Consider the following 13,723-nt stretch of genomic DNA (forward strand, 5'->3'; position numbering starts at 1 on the left):
GTATCTATGCATAAATATCCAGCGAAATTTAATCTCTATTGTAGTTCAAAATATATAAGTCAATGTTATCTTAAGGGTTAACAGTTTAAAGATGGGTTTCATCTAAGAATTTCCGCCAATGCGTAAGATCTTTGCCCATATTTCCTTCGAAATTTGATTTCATTTAAACACTAACGGATCTGAACGAATGTAAGAAAAAAAATATTCACATATGACATTTAAAAGAGTTTCCTTCAGCTCTATGCATAGATACAATAATTGAGAAGAAGAAGAGAAAAATTATGTTCGGCTTATATCGAACTTTTAGTGCTTATCAACTATTTTTGATATATCAAATATATTAAGAAATTTCATAAATTACTTATTAGAATTATGTTATGTATTTTCATAAGTGGAAGACCGTGTCTCAAGCTGAACCGTGTTCACATGTATGCAATTGAACCATTGCCATTGCTTAAGATAATTACAAAATTTCTTGTTAAATGCTCTTTATATCTTTCAAAGGCATCATTTTTATGCTCATTATATGCTAGCTAATAAGCATTTTGAAACAAAACGGGTACAGTTCCGTCAGTCTAAATTTATTTATAAGATCTTATATATGCCAGTTTATTTAATTATTTATCTGAACAAAGTCTATTTCATTTTTCTCATTGATATGCAGATTCTCAACTTGAATGCCTATTATTAAGTGATTCGGAAAGAAATTTCGCTTTGTTTCCTTTTTTTTTTTTTTGCGAAAGTACTGTGTCTAACTGTTTCAATAGATTTAAACTCTCAGTGATCGCATGACGGTCGCTTCGATTAAAGCCTTTATTTTGTCTTTACCAGCTCCTAATATCCTTCCAGAAAGTGTTGCAAAATCGGCGCAATGAAATTTTTGCAAAACAATTTTGGCCATTCATCCTCTCCAGAGGCATCCAATGACCTTCCGCTAGTAATAAAAGTAGAGTACGTCGAAAATCCTGCTTTCGACTTTGCATAGTTGGTAAAGCACTAACTAAAGCTCCTACAAGCAGTAACGACATCAGCTGTCATTTATATGAAGACAGACCATCTTAACTATGAAAAAATTCAATTACACCCGCTATTTGGAGAAAGAAATGAAACTGAATGACTTTCCGAACACCGTAATATTTCATTTATCTGCATTTGATTTCGGTCATCATCAGATTTAGAAGAGATTAATACACAAATCTGATTATATATGTGTATCAAATTTTAGTCGAATATTTTAGGCGAAAAAGTCAAGCGTTTCCAATCTATATTAAGTTAGTGAAAAATTATTTTGGCCTTATGCCGAATCTCTATTATCCACTAATAGTGTAAAAAAGTTAGCACATAGTTTTTTGGTTAGATAGACGTGAGGATTAGCCGATTGAAAAACTTTCCCCCATTGAATCTTTAGGTGGTTTCTTTAACTATCTAATTAAATTAATTTTTATTGTTTTTATTATAGGGGATGAGTAAAATGTTCCCCGTGTCTTTTAAAGGATAACCTCGCGCAATTTTCTACAAAGTTTTCTAAATACGGCTTCGTTGAGCGCTTATAATAAACTTAATATGAATATCGCTTATATCTAGATTGTGAGTAAAGGGTTCTCTGGGTCTTTAAAGGATTGAAGCGGCCATTTTTGGCCTAATCACTTGGATATTCAACACAAAGTCTTAAATCAATATTTGCCAAATGTTGTAGTTTAGGCTTTTTTGCGTGTTTCATCAGCGGATCGCATTCATTCGCGAATCTACGACAATCAACTAAGAGTGCGAACGGAAAAGTTCAAGAAAAATTTTGTGACAAGTTTTGTGGCTTTGAAGCGAACATGAATAAAGAAGCTTAGAATATGTTTAGATTATTAGCTTTTTGACAGCTATTGCTGAATGCGAGTAAATATAAAACAAATAATGACAAGTGTATATACGTAACATATTTGTCTTGATACTGTAGCTGCGTCATTGCGAACACTTTTGCTGTGTTAACTTAACTTAGCTTTGGATTTGCTATTCTTTAGTCTTTCGACCTTTGTGCCATGCATTTGACTCAATTCTTTCGATTTCATAAAATGAGCTAAGTTAAAATTTCACACTAATCCTGATTTGAAAACGTTTAGACGTTACAAAGGAAATTAGTGATTAAGCAAAAATATTGAATCTAAGATATCCACAACCTTTTCCTATCTGAAAGAGAACAGAAATTTTTATTCGCCTCAAAATGACTTTTTAATACTGATCACCACACCAAATCAATATTCAGCATTTGACTGAACGAAGAAGTAAACAAATAAGTAAAGTTGTAGTCCGCTCAATAGGATTTAGTCCCTTTTTGACATTCATTGGATGTCCATTGCTTAAACAAACATATCCATTGCTTAAGTGAATTGATAAAGACTCCAAAGTATTATGTATTGCTAGCTGAAAGATTGACTAATTCAAAATTCTGATACGGTTTGAAATTTTCAAAGAGTTCGTGATTAAAACTAAAAATATTAAAATTTGGATTATATTTTTATGTTCCTACTTCAAGAGTGCACTTCAACTCTCCAAGTGACCTAGATCTAGCAAATGCACGCTTAGAAATATGAAAGAAAAAAAGTAGCTTCCAATTTAAAATCCGAAAAATCATGCCGATCGGCTATAGCTAATACATAATCATAATAGATGAAATACTTTAAAAGTCAACTTGATGTAGTGGGCACTTAAGATCAACTCAAAGGCGAGAATTTTGTTAATGCTATTAGCTAGTGTTGTTGAAGATAAAAGGAATTTTGCCAAAAAGCTATAGAAAAAAAAGAAAATTAAAAAATTTATTTCGTCCTTAATTAAGAAAATAAGTTAAACCGGATTTCTTTCACATGAATTAAAATTTTCGTTAATTACGCGCTGTTTCTATGCAATTTATCACTTTAGAATCACTTTCTGAATCGATCAAAATTTATCTGTCCATCTGTCCCGTCGTATTTTTTTAGGTGTTTTAATGAAAGTTAGCATACACTTGTTGACATATTTTGGACGAATTTTGTCGTTATTGAAAGCAATTCAGATCGGACCACTTTTTCAATTACTCCCTATGTGGCGCCTTATTTTGAAAACCCGTTATATGAACAAATATTGCAATTTTTTTAAAATTTCGTGACAAAAATCCCTGAACTATTGCATTTTGACATGCAAAATAGACGTGAAAAACTTATATCGAACAATCCAATTTTTCGAACCCCCTCTGATATATGTTCTTACGAAAACTGAATCTTAATATGGCAAAAAGGTCTAATTTTCAGTATTTCATAATGAAAGTTATTCAATAATAATAATTTGACAAAGAAAATAAACTTACCGAATTCGGACCATATTGGTCTATTTTTTGGGCGCCAGACCATATAAGGGTTTCAAAGAAAAATAAGCCTTTATATGGCAATAATGTCAAGCTTTCAATATTTTATAATGAAAATTTGTCAATAATATTTGGGCAAACTTTAGACCGTATGCATCTATTTTTTGGGCATCATTTCCTGTAAGGATTATGAATAGTAAGCCCTTTAGCAAAATGACTTAATGTTTAAAATTACATGATGAAAATGCCTTCATGATAGTAACATGGATTAAAAATTAACCGTAGAGAATTTAAATCCCAAAGGACTAATTTTTAGACCCCACCACTTCTATGAAAAGCAAACCTTAGATATGGCGATAAGGTTTAATTTCTATGATTTGAAGACGGAAACAACCGAAAAAATAATAAAATCTTTGACAAGAATATGAAGTTTGCTAAATTTGAACCAAGCTTCAGTCAACGTCCTGAACCCTCTTTAATGGGAAGGCTTCCTGAAAAGTATACGCTGACATACATATTTGGAATGTTATCATGAAAATGACTGAACGACTTTAAATGATGTAGGGTATGCAATAGTCGGCCTTGCCCGACTATAGGTCCATTTTTTTTTTGTTTTTAAACACGGCTCTACCCTTAACAAAGTGAAAAAAAGTAATGTTTCGTTTAATTTTGTTTTATTCGATTTAATCAAGCTGTAACGATATTTTTGCTTCAATAAATAATGAAATTGAAATAAATCAAACAAAAAATTTAAAATGAAATTAAATAAATTAACAAATGAAATTACCGGCATATTTGTAATGCTTAAATGTTGATATTTAAAATTAACCTGTATGATAAATGTCTCATCAAATATCGCCCAAACAAACACAAAAAAAGAAGAACCGGTTACTTTAGATAATGCTGTTAAATAGCTAAAAAAGAAACTAAAATTATAAATAATAATTGAGAAAAGAAAAAGAACGAAACGAACGAAACAAAAAATTAAATTAAAAAAAAAAAAAATTAATAATAATAGTAATAATAAATATAAATTTAAATAATTTTTTGAGCCAATTTATGTAAATATTTGTATTTTGTGCATTAAATTCGATAAAATCAATAATAGATATTTATGAGATGAAAGGCAAAATGGCATAAGTTACAAAATGTGAAAATTTAAAACGCAAATCGTTTATTCGTTTTTAAGCAATTGATAATTGTTTGATCTTGTTATTCTTTTATTATTATTCATTTTAAAATTTTTTTTTTTTTTTCTTTTTGTTAAACACACATAAATGCGCATATACATATATACATGTATGTTTGAAGATTTATATACATTTATATAAATGAAGGCTTTTTTATTAAGTTCGGCTTCTAAGAAGCTTTAGTTCTTAAGCTTTTAATTGTAGCATATCAGCGTTGTAAGTAATTGATTAATGATTAATTTTGTTAAAAGCCAGAGCAAAAACCGACAAACATACATACGTACTCAAGCATCCATACGTTAAAACAACAAAATATTGAAATGATTTCAAAAAATACAAAAAAAAATAAATAAATAAAAATTTAAAAAAATAAGCAATGTTTAATAAAAAAAAAAAAATAAGAAAGAAAAGAAAAAACAACAATAAGAGAAAGGCCCAGCCTTCATTACAAAGAAAAAAAGTACGCATTTTATAAAAAAAAAAAAACGAAAAAAAATTAATAAGAAATTCAAAATTAATTATCTTTAAGTAGCTCAATTCAAAAGGTAAAAAACAAGACAAACATACCGGCTAAAGTGAAAGCTAAAGGATTTATAAAAACAGCAAATTGTGTAAAGGACATCAAGTTTCATTCTTTCAATCGGAAGTTCCATTAAATTCATTGCAATTTTCTTTAATTTATTGATTTTTTTTTTTTTTTTCATTAATAAAAAAAAGAATTCCAAAAATTAAAGCTTTTTTCTTGGAACCATTTACTCGCTTATTTTACTTAAATCTCGCGCAGGAACGAATTGCTTTTCAGGTAATCGTACGCTTCGCTGTAAATCTTAGCTAATCACTACCTAATGAATAATAATGTATACATGCATAGATAATAAGTATATACATACATGTATGTATGCAGGAACTATATATATATATATGTATGCAATGTACATGAAATGTGTATGTATACAAGTAAGTCAAGGATAAAGTTCACAAATTTAATAGGAATGATTTTATGCAAAGTTTTGATAGACGTTAGTTAAACGTTAGCTCTTTGCATCTGAATGTAAACCTCCGAAATGCATTGAACAAAAATTTCGGAACCTAAATAATCGATAATAAACTGTACAGTACACATGAGGAGCGGCAATAAGTTAGATGAATAAGACCAGCGTTCATATTCTCTGGTGGAGTCGTAGAAAATAAATTACGGCGATGTAAATCGCAGTCGTATTACTTTGAATGGGGAATAAGATGAAAGGCCTCCTTTTTCAATGAAAAATGTATTAATATTTTTTTTTAGAAACAAATGTTGCTTTTCAAACGTTTTCGAAAATGACTAAAAACTTTTATGGTGCGACGCCTGAGTGAGAGAGAAAGATAGCTTGTCTACTTTAAAGAGCACGGTTAAGCAACTGTATATAAATTTTCCAAACGTCTTTTTATTTCCATCACCGAAGGATGAGGGCTATAGCCATTTTGTCGAAACATTTGCAATGCCCAGGCGGAAAAGCATCAAATTCTGAACTTATTTGACAACGTTCGCCTGTCCGTCTGGTGGAAAAAAGCTATCAGCTTCAAATTTGACAGAAAAATTTGAAAGCTCTTGTACGCAGGTTGGCATTAAAAATGAGCCAAATCGATGGAAAAACAAGCCCATAATACCCCGTAAACTGATAGCATCTCTGTTTTTCAAATGGAATCAAAAAGAAATTTTTTGCTTACTAAACATAACCTATAACAATTTACAAAAATTTGGACGTATATTCTATGGGCGATGTTATGATAGCTGTACAAAATTGGAAAATATTGACCGAGCCTATCCTATATTATAATGGTTTAAAATTTAATTTTTTTTTTTCAACATCTTTATAACGCTCAGAAAAAAACTTCAGAAATCTTGGCCAGTTTCAAATTCGCAAAGCCCTAAGCATGTCGACTATCAGAGTAATTTTTCTTGATTTTCGAAAATTTCCAAAAATTATTGTAGAATAAACCTTGAAATCTCTTATACATCTTCCTCTCCTTATTGCTTCTCCTAAATCATCTCAACTCATCCATTTTCTTCATATTCATATACGTTTGCGTCCTGAGACACTTGATGCCAAATAGGATTCTTTCCACGACCAAATTCTAATTCTTAGACACGTAGGACCAAACATTTGCCTCGAGATATTTTTTGCGCGCCGAGGAAAAATGTCGTGTAAAATACGCCAAAAATTAAGTGGAATTCTTCATGATTGTGCGGATTTTTGCCTTGAGCATACGATATATTTTATCAATAATTGGATGATATGACCGACCGGGCATATATGCAATTCCATTATCATTAAAATCCTAAATTGAATTTTCCAGTTGATACAAAATTCCACTTTCACAGTCCAATGTTTTCATTTCTGCACACATTCTCCGTGCTCCGTGCAATGTTGCCTGTTCGAAGCAACATTTTGTGCTTGCAATCTGACTTAGGCTTCTTAAAGTGTTTATTCTATATCTTTATTAACGGATTTCTAAGAATACTCTATCAGGTGTTAACACGAAAAGTACTTTACCTAACACATGAATTATACATCAGATCGCATACATTTTTCTTACTAAACGGCTGCTGAGCGCTGATGGGTTATCCATCCCTTTGCATAACAACACGAATGAAAATTCTCATGTAATCTATCCTTAGGTAGTGAACTTGATTCGCAATTTTAACTATATACTTGTTCGTTTTTTGAAAAGCCTCGCCTCAGTTTCTTTAATGATCTCATGCTTGGCACACTTTCGCGTTTACACTTTAAAGAACCAATTCCATTATTAAACACAAAAACAACATTATATTAATAAATTCATTAAAAAAAGAAACAAAAAAAAAAAAGAAAAAAAGTAAAATGAAAATTAAATTAATTTTTTTTTTTCATGCATTCAGGACACAAAAATTCAAACGAAATAATTTTTTTTCAAAATAATATGCTGAATATCAGACGTCAGGCCATTAGAATTGTGCAGTTCATTAAAAAAAAAATAAAAAAAACTACCGAAAAAATTCAAGAAAAAAAAAGTATAAATAAAAATCGAAAAAACTGACATGCATTACAAATAAATTTTTAACAAATTCAAAAGCATTAAACAAAACGGCGCAGTTTTTTGTTTTAAAATGAAAAAGGAACCGTCCTGCGTTGCCGAAGAATAGAAAAAAAATACTCATATTCTTAATACCGTATGCTTTTATTTCTAAAATTCCAAATCTTCTTTCTCACTTAATTTTTATTTTTTTATGCACACAACCTAAGAGCAAGGTACTTTTATTTATTTATAAAAACATCAGAAACAAATTTTAGAGATCTTATCATGTATTTGTATACATGTTCTTGGTGATCGGTTTCACAATCCGAGTCATATCAAGGTATTTTATAAAAACGTCAGAAGGATGTTTACTACAGCCTGTCACATATATTCGTATATAGTCCTGATATTGAATTGAATCGAAACATGTCTGTCTGTCTGTGTGTCCACAATAAATATCATTCCAGTCGGGAAAACAAAGGCATCGCCTACAAATTGGAAATTTTTGCATCCTGGTTAATATTGAAATTAGGTCAGAGCGATCATGCTTGCATAAGTATACCCATAAACTGAAAGCATCGCTGTTTTCAAAAGCAAAGAAAAGATGTCTTTTCCGCTTAGCAACTTATAATTTACTTAAAATGCATAAAGATAAATACAGTAAAAGCTCCCTTATTCACTCTTCTTGTATTCGCGGTTTCACTATTCGCGGACTAAAAAAATGCGACCCAATTCCCATATTTGCGGCTATAAATTTCTTTATTCGCGGATTTTTTGTAACTGATTCCGGAATTGTTTTGTTTCTGAAGTTGAAACTTATTTTAAAAAACCGAATTTAGACTTTAAAGCACTTCTAGCTTGGGACAATGCATCAGGTCACCCTCGCGAACTTGAAACTATGTGCCCAAACATAAAAGTGACCTTTTTACCTCCCAACAGGCCGGCTTTGCTTCAACCTTTGGGCCAAGGAATAATCCAGGCCTTCAATCTCTATTACATTAGACGAACCTTCAAAATCGTAATGGATAATATGGAATGTAATCCTGATATGAATGTTATGGAATGCAGGAAGAAATTTGACATAGCAAGATGCATCGTAAACATAAAAGAATCGTTGGAAGAACTGAAGCCACACACATTGAACCCATGCTAAAAAAAAACTGTGGCCTGCTCTGACTGCGGAAAATGACGAAGAATCTGTGCAAGTTCCAACTGCAAACATAGCCGAACTCGCGAATGGAATAGGACAAGATGGGTTCGAACAGATAGAATCAAGTGACATTCAGGAATTGTTTGAATCGCAAGATGAAGGTTTGACTGAAACCGACTTGTAGGAAATGTTAAATTGAATTCACAGCCATTGAAGAAGAGGCTTCAGCAAGCACTGGAAATGATTTGAAAAGTCTTAGTGAAGCTTTAAGAATGGCAAATGAGTTTGGGCGATTTCGTCTATGGAACGAAGTCTTACTTTGAAGAGGCAAATTGCTAATGCGACTGCTGCGTATCAGTCTGAATTGAAGGACCTTTTAAAAACTGCCAAGCAAGAAAGACTTACAAAATTCTTCAAACCATTGCCTAAGCCTTTACATAATTAATCAAAATGTTCAAAAACTTTTTTGATTTTTTTTTTATTTTGTCATCTAGGACCGTATCTCCTATAATCCCATATAAATTACTATTCCGTATTCACGGTCTCTGTATTCGCGGCATTTTTATGGAACGTATACCCCGCGAATAAGAAGCTTTTACTGTATTTTCACGTCAATACTGTAGGTGATCGAAAAGTATGTGTACACAAAATGGAAAAGACAGAAACCCCGTCCGTCAATAGTATAAAAGATTCAGACACAACCTAACGTAGTTTTCTTTCTTGTTCTTCCATTGCCACAGTCGTCTTATACTGTTGTGGATTGCGTAAAAGGCAATATCAACCTATTGATCTCATCAGGAAAGTTGAAAAAGAAAGAAAAATTGTGCCAAACGACGCAGGCCGGCTTTCCCAGAAGAGCCTTATTTTAAAGGAGATTACATGTACATGTAATTTACGCAAGATTTGAATTTACCGCCATTTGTGTAGTAAGATGTTGGTAATGAAGAAAAAAAAAAAACAATTTGACAGCTGACAGCTTAGGCATTAGGGAGAGCAACATGTTTTCACTGTTGAGCAATATTTAAAAAACAATAAAGATTTGGCGACCATCAGCGTCCAAGTCAAAATATTGATTTAACTTTGTCAACTGTGAGGAGAATAATTGCAAAATTTAGGAAGATTGCATCACTTGGCTAGGATTTCTTTTCATTGGGTTGTATCAAAGGTCTACGTCAATAAGCTCACAAGCATTCGTGTATTGAAAGGGGAGATTCTAAGCTGCATCAATCAAATTCAGCCAAGTACTGTGCTAAATGGTCATGGAAAACACCTATAAAAGAGGACCGTTGTAGCAACAAAGACGTGTAAGTTATTTGCCCGGTATGCTATTCCACACATAACCCTATCTTATGTACATTATAATTCAATAAAAAATTACAATTGAAAAAAAAGATAATTTTGTTTTCTATTTAATTCAAGTCTTCCATAAGTTTTAGGACACCCTTCATATATATACACATATATATATATATATATACATATATATAGACGGCAAGTGCTTTTTCAATTTCTCCTCGTTACAGACGTTTTGGATCTGTTTACCAAAGAGAATAAAATAAAAGATATAATAACCCGCACCATTTATGCCAATTTAGGATCACGGCCCTAATTAGGACCGATAAGACAACATGATTTTATTGAACAGTTTGTGGCGTCTAGAAATACGTGACAGACCCTTTGAGATTGAATGTGTATTTATACTTGAAAGCTTCGCATAAGTGCAACATTGTCAGTTATAATAAAGAACCGCTCGACAAAATATCTTCAATTTGAACACTTAATCTCTAACGTTGCAAAAGATTTTCTAAGGACATAAACAAACAATTGAACATGAAAATTTTCCTATAACGATCTAAATGAAAGCGATCTTTGAATTTCGGAAAGTGTTTTCCCATTCATTTAAAAATCTTTGAAAAAGCTAATTATTAATACATATACAAATTTTTAAAATAATTTTACGTCAAACTTCTTTCTCCACAACAATTTAATTTATTTACAAGGTTTATAGAAAAAAGTACCATGTGTGAATGGAGAGAGCACAGAGTTGCTTTCGATAAAATGCAACACTTCGATGATGTTATGTGAATGAGAATAAAATAAAATCACTTCTGTTAAATGAGAAATTAAGGTTGGATTTCTGTTAAAGCGTGAGAAATCAAACTTGCACTCCTGTTAAAGTGGGAGAAACCGAGAAACCTGTTGAAGTACTTAAAGACTTTCAGCCTGTTGCTGTACTTAAAGACTTTCGTTCGTATCTTCATTCGTATCAGATCGCAGTTAATGATGCGTATCCTCATGAGGTGTAAAAACGCAAAGGTATTCTCGACGTACGACTTGCCTCTCTTTTTCTTTATTATTATTTCCATTTTCTTTAAAGGCAAATTAAATTTATCAGTGAAAAGAAATTCAATAACCAAAAATCATAACCAGAGACTTCTTAAGACGTCTTAAGATAAAATGAGATATAAGACCAATAAAAAAGAAAAAAACAAGTATAAGTTGAGGTTTTATACCTATGCCAATGTATAGATTAAAGCTATTTGGAATGTACTAATACGAGGGCCGAGAATCTCTTACATCAAGTGTCAAACCTTTAATAGCAGATATAGAAAATGACTGATTCCTAGCAAAGCCGCTAATCTTATTATTAGGTTACTTGGATATTTCCGCCAAGATTACTACTTCTTATTGCCAATGTTAATTCGTCAAGAAGTATTCCTAATTAAGCGAGTTAAACACATGAACATGGTTTTCATAGAAATTATCTTTATTCCAGGATGTCATTGCTTATATACTATTTTTCTAGATCAAATATTCTCTATAATTCCTATAATTATTATATTATTATACCTACACTAAAGGAAGGCATCTACACTTATTTTGTCATAATGTTTGCAACTACTAAAAGTAAGTATGCTTTAGAGACCCCATCAAGCATATATATATTTTATTTTTGATCAACATGAAACTCTGATTTAATTAAGCCATGTCTGTGGATTTGTATGTCCGCGCGTGTATGTAGCGCATGTTGTTGACACTCTCCTGGACGTGAAAATAAAAATCCTGAGTTCAAATTTTGTTAGAAAATTGAAAGTTTCTGCACCCAGTTTGGTATTGAAAATGGACCAATTACCCGCATAAAGCGAAGTCGTAACTTTCAAAATACTTCGAGGAAATTCATTGTACCTTGCTCACCTATACAGGTGGTCTTAATAATTTCTAAGTCCAATGATAACATGATAACTTCCTGGCACATAAAAGTAAACGTATCCATTAAATAAAATGGATCAATAACGACCCAATTTTTTACATGCTTTATTGCCGAAAGAAGTTTCCAATGTTCATTTACAGTTTGCTCTCCTTTATAAGCCGAATTTGAGTTTATTTAAGTAATAACTTGTATTCTTGTCTGTCATCCCGCTTTATCAAAAGCTAAGCCAGCTTGGATGCTGTGAAGTAATTTATTTTTTTGAATGTATGCAAAAACGCCTAAGCAGATTAGGCTTATTTTTGCTTCGTTTTTCTTTTAAATTTTATATTAAAATTTTTTCTTTCACAAAATACTCGGACCTATTAAGATGTACGAATAAAACTGCGGCGGCTAAACGTGCTTGTGATTCTTGTTGATTTAGATCGTGTGACCATTCTACACGACCCCAAAACTTCGACTGGTATTCTTCCTCCAATCTCGCCAAAGTGACTGCTTTATCAACGTGCAGACGTTGATCTATCGTGGCAAAAGCCAAAATTACCGATTTCAAAGTATCTACCGCGAAAACAAACCCATGTAAAACGTCCTCTTCATGTGACATCAAATACTTTGATATTTTTGATTTATCCTCTTCTGAAATTTGTGGCGGGGATATGTCCATAGTTTTCTTTAAATTTGTTTCGTACCTTTCGTTAAACCATTTAATAATCGGATCCCATTCATTGCATTGCAATTCATGCAAATCTTTCTCATTATCATACTGAAACAGCACCGTATCCGTGGCCACATAATTTATTAAGTAATTCACCAAATCTGTCTTGCTTTGATTATAGGGATTGTCAATAGCGGTAAAGCAGAGAGCTGACAAATGCATCTTAGCACGTTCAATATATTCCTTCTGATGATCGAATTCTGTAGCTACCGCTATTGCCAGAGGTTCACTTTTAATCGCAAACAATTTTCCTGATGGTGTTTTTAATTTGCGATGATCTAAAGTCACTTCATATTTACCATCATTAAAAAGAACCGAAGTTCTCTTATAGAAACGCTTGGGAGGTGCGGCTGAAAATATTACGATAAAACAACAAAGTTAAATAACAGTTGTGCCGGTATGAATGAACTTTCAGAGAAACTTACCATAAGAACGCGTAAATAGCATCTGAGGCTTATTTAAATTATTTCGCCATTGTGATAGAATTACTTTCCTCCAGGCATTCATTGCAAAAGTTTTAAATTTAATAGAATCTTTTTATAATCTACAAAACCTGTGGTCATAATAACGAAATTAAAGGTCTGAACATATGTTCAAAAATTGAACTTGGCGACACTTTTAGATGCAAAACCAGGCCAAGACCAAGCGAACCACATAATATATGCCTTATAAACATAATGGGAACCAACATTTCCGTTTTCTGTGTTTGGCCTTATTGTAGGAACGTTAAGGGTCATTTTTAGTCGACTTATGCAGATGACGAATATCAGAAAACATATTTTCGAAGTGTGGGCGCGCATAGGTAAGCCATTTTCTTGCCAGAATTCTCTTTCCAAGAATCTGTTGTTTAGTCACAGATATATTTTCAAACTTTATCTGTGAAATTGAATCAGGAATATTCTCCTTTTGTTCACCTCTAAGTCTTGTGAATGAAATCATGAATAGAAAAATTTAATAAAATAAATTTTTCTATTTTTAAATTTAATAAAATAAATTTTTTACGTTGTTAATATTTGATTATTATCTTCGTTTTAGGCAAAAAATTATATATTCTAGATTTTAAATAAAGGCATGTGATCAATTTGCGTTAAGG

At 31.8% G+C, this 13,723-nt stretch overlaps 1 protein-coding gene across 1 annotated transcript; it reads right to left on the reverse strand.

Moving 5' to 3' along the window:
- Nucleotides 1-12,166: 12,166 nt before the first annotated feature.
- LOC119633795 (ATP synthase mitochondrial F1 complex assembly factor 2) lies at nucleotides 12,167-13,218 on the reverse strand. The gene is made up of 2 exons (XM_038027542.1): nucleotides 13,056-13,218; nucleotides 12,167-12,980 (listed from the first exon to the last, which is right to left on the reverse strand). The coding sequence occupies exons 1-2, from the start codon at nucleotides 13,135-13,137 to the stop codon at nucleotides 12,241-12,243; spliced, it is 822 nt and encodes a 273-aa protein (XP_037883470.1). The 5' UTR covers nucleotides 13,138-13,218; the 3' UTR covers nucleotides 12,167-12,240.
- Between the last annotated feature and the right edge of the window lie 505 nt (nucleotides 13,219-13,723).

The sequence above is a fragment of the Glossina fuscipes genome, unplaced genomic scaffold (genome assembly GCF_014805625.2).
Source record: "Glossina fuscipes isolate IAEA_lab_2018 unplaced genomic scaffold, Yale_Gfus_2 2, whole genome shotgun sequence".
NCBI classification, from domain to species: Eukaryota; Metazoa; Arthropoda; class Insecta; order Diptera; family Glossinidae; genus Glossina; species Glossina fuscipes.

Excerpts from the sequence above, each read along its gene's own strand:
- LOC119633795 (XM_038027542.1), bottom strand. The coding sequence starts at position 13,137 with ATGAATGCCTGGAGGAAAGTAATTCTATCACAATGGCGAAATAATTTA. Across the intron at positions 12,981-13,055 it reads GCTATTTACGCGTTCTTATG|CCGCACCTCCCAAGCGTTTC; the intron begins GTAAGTTTCTCT and ends TAATATTTTCAG.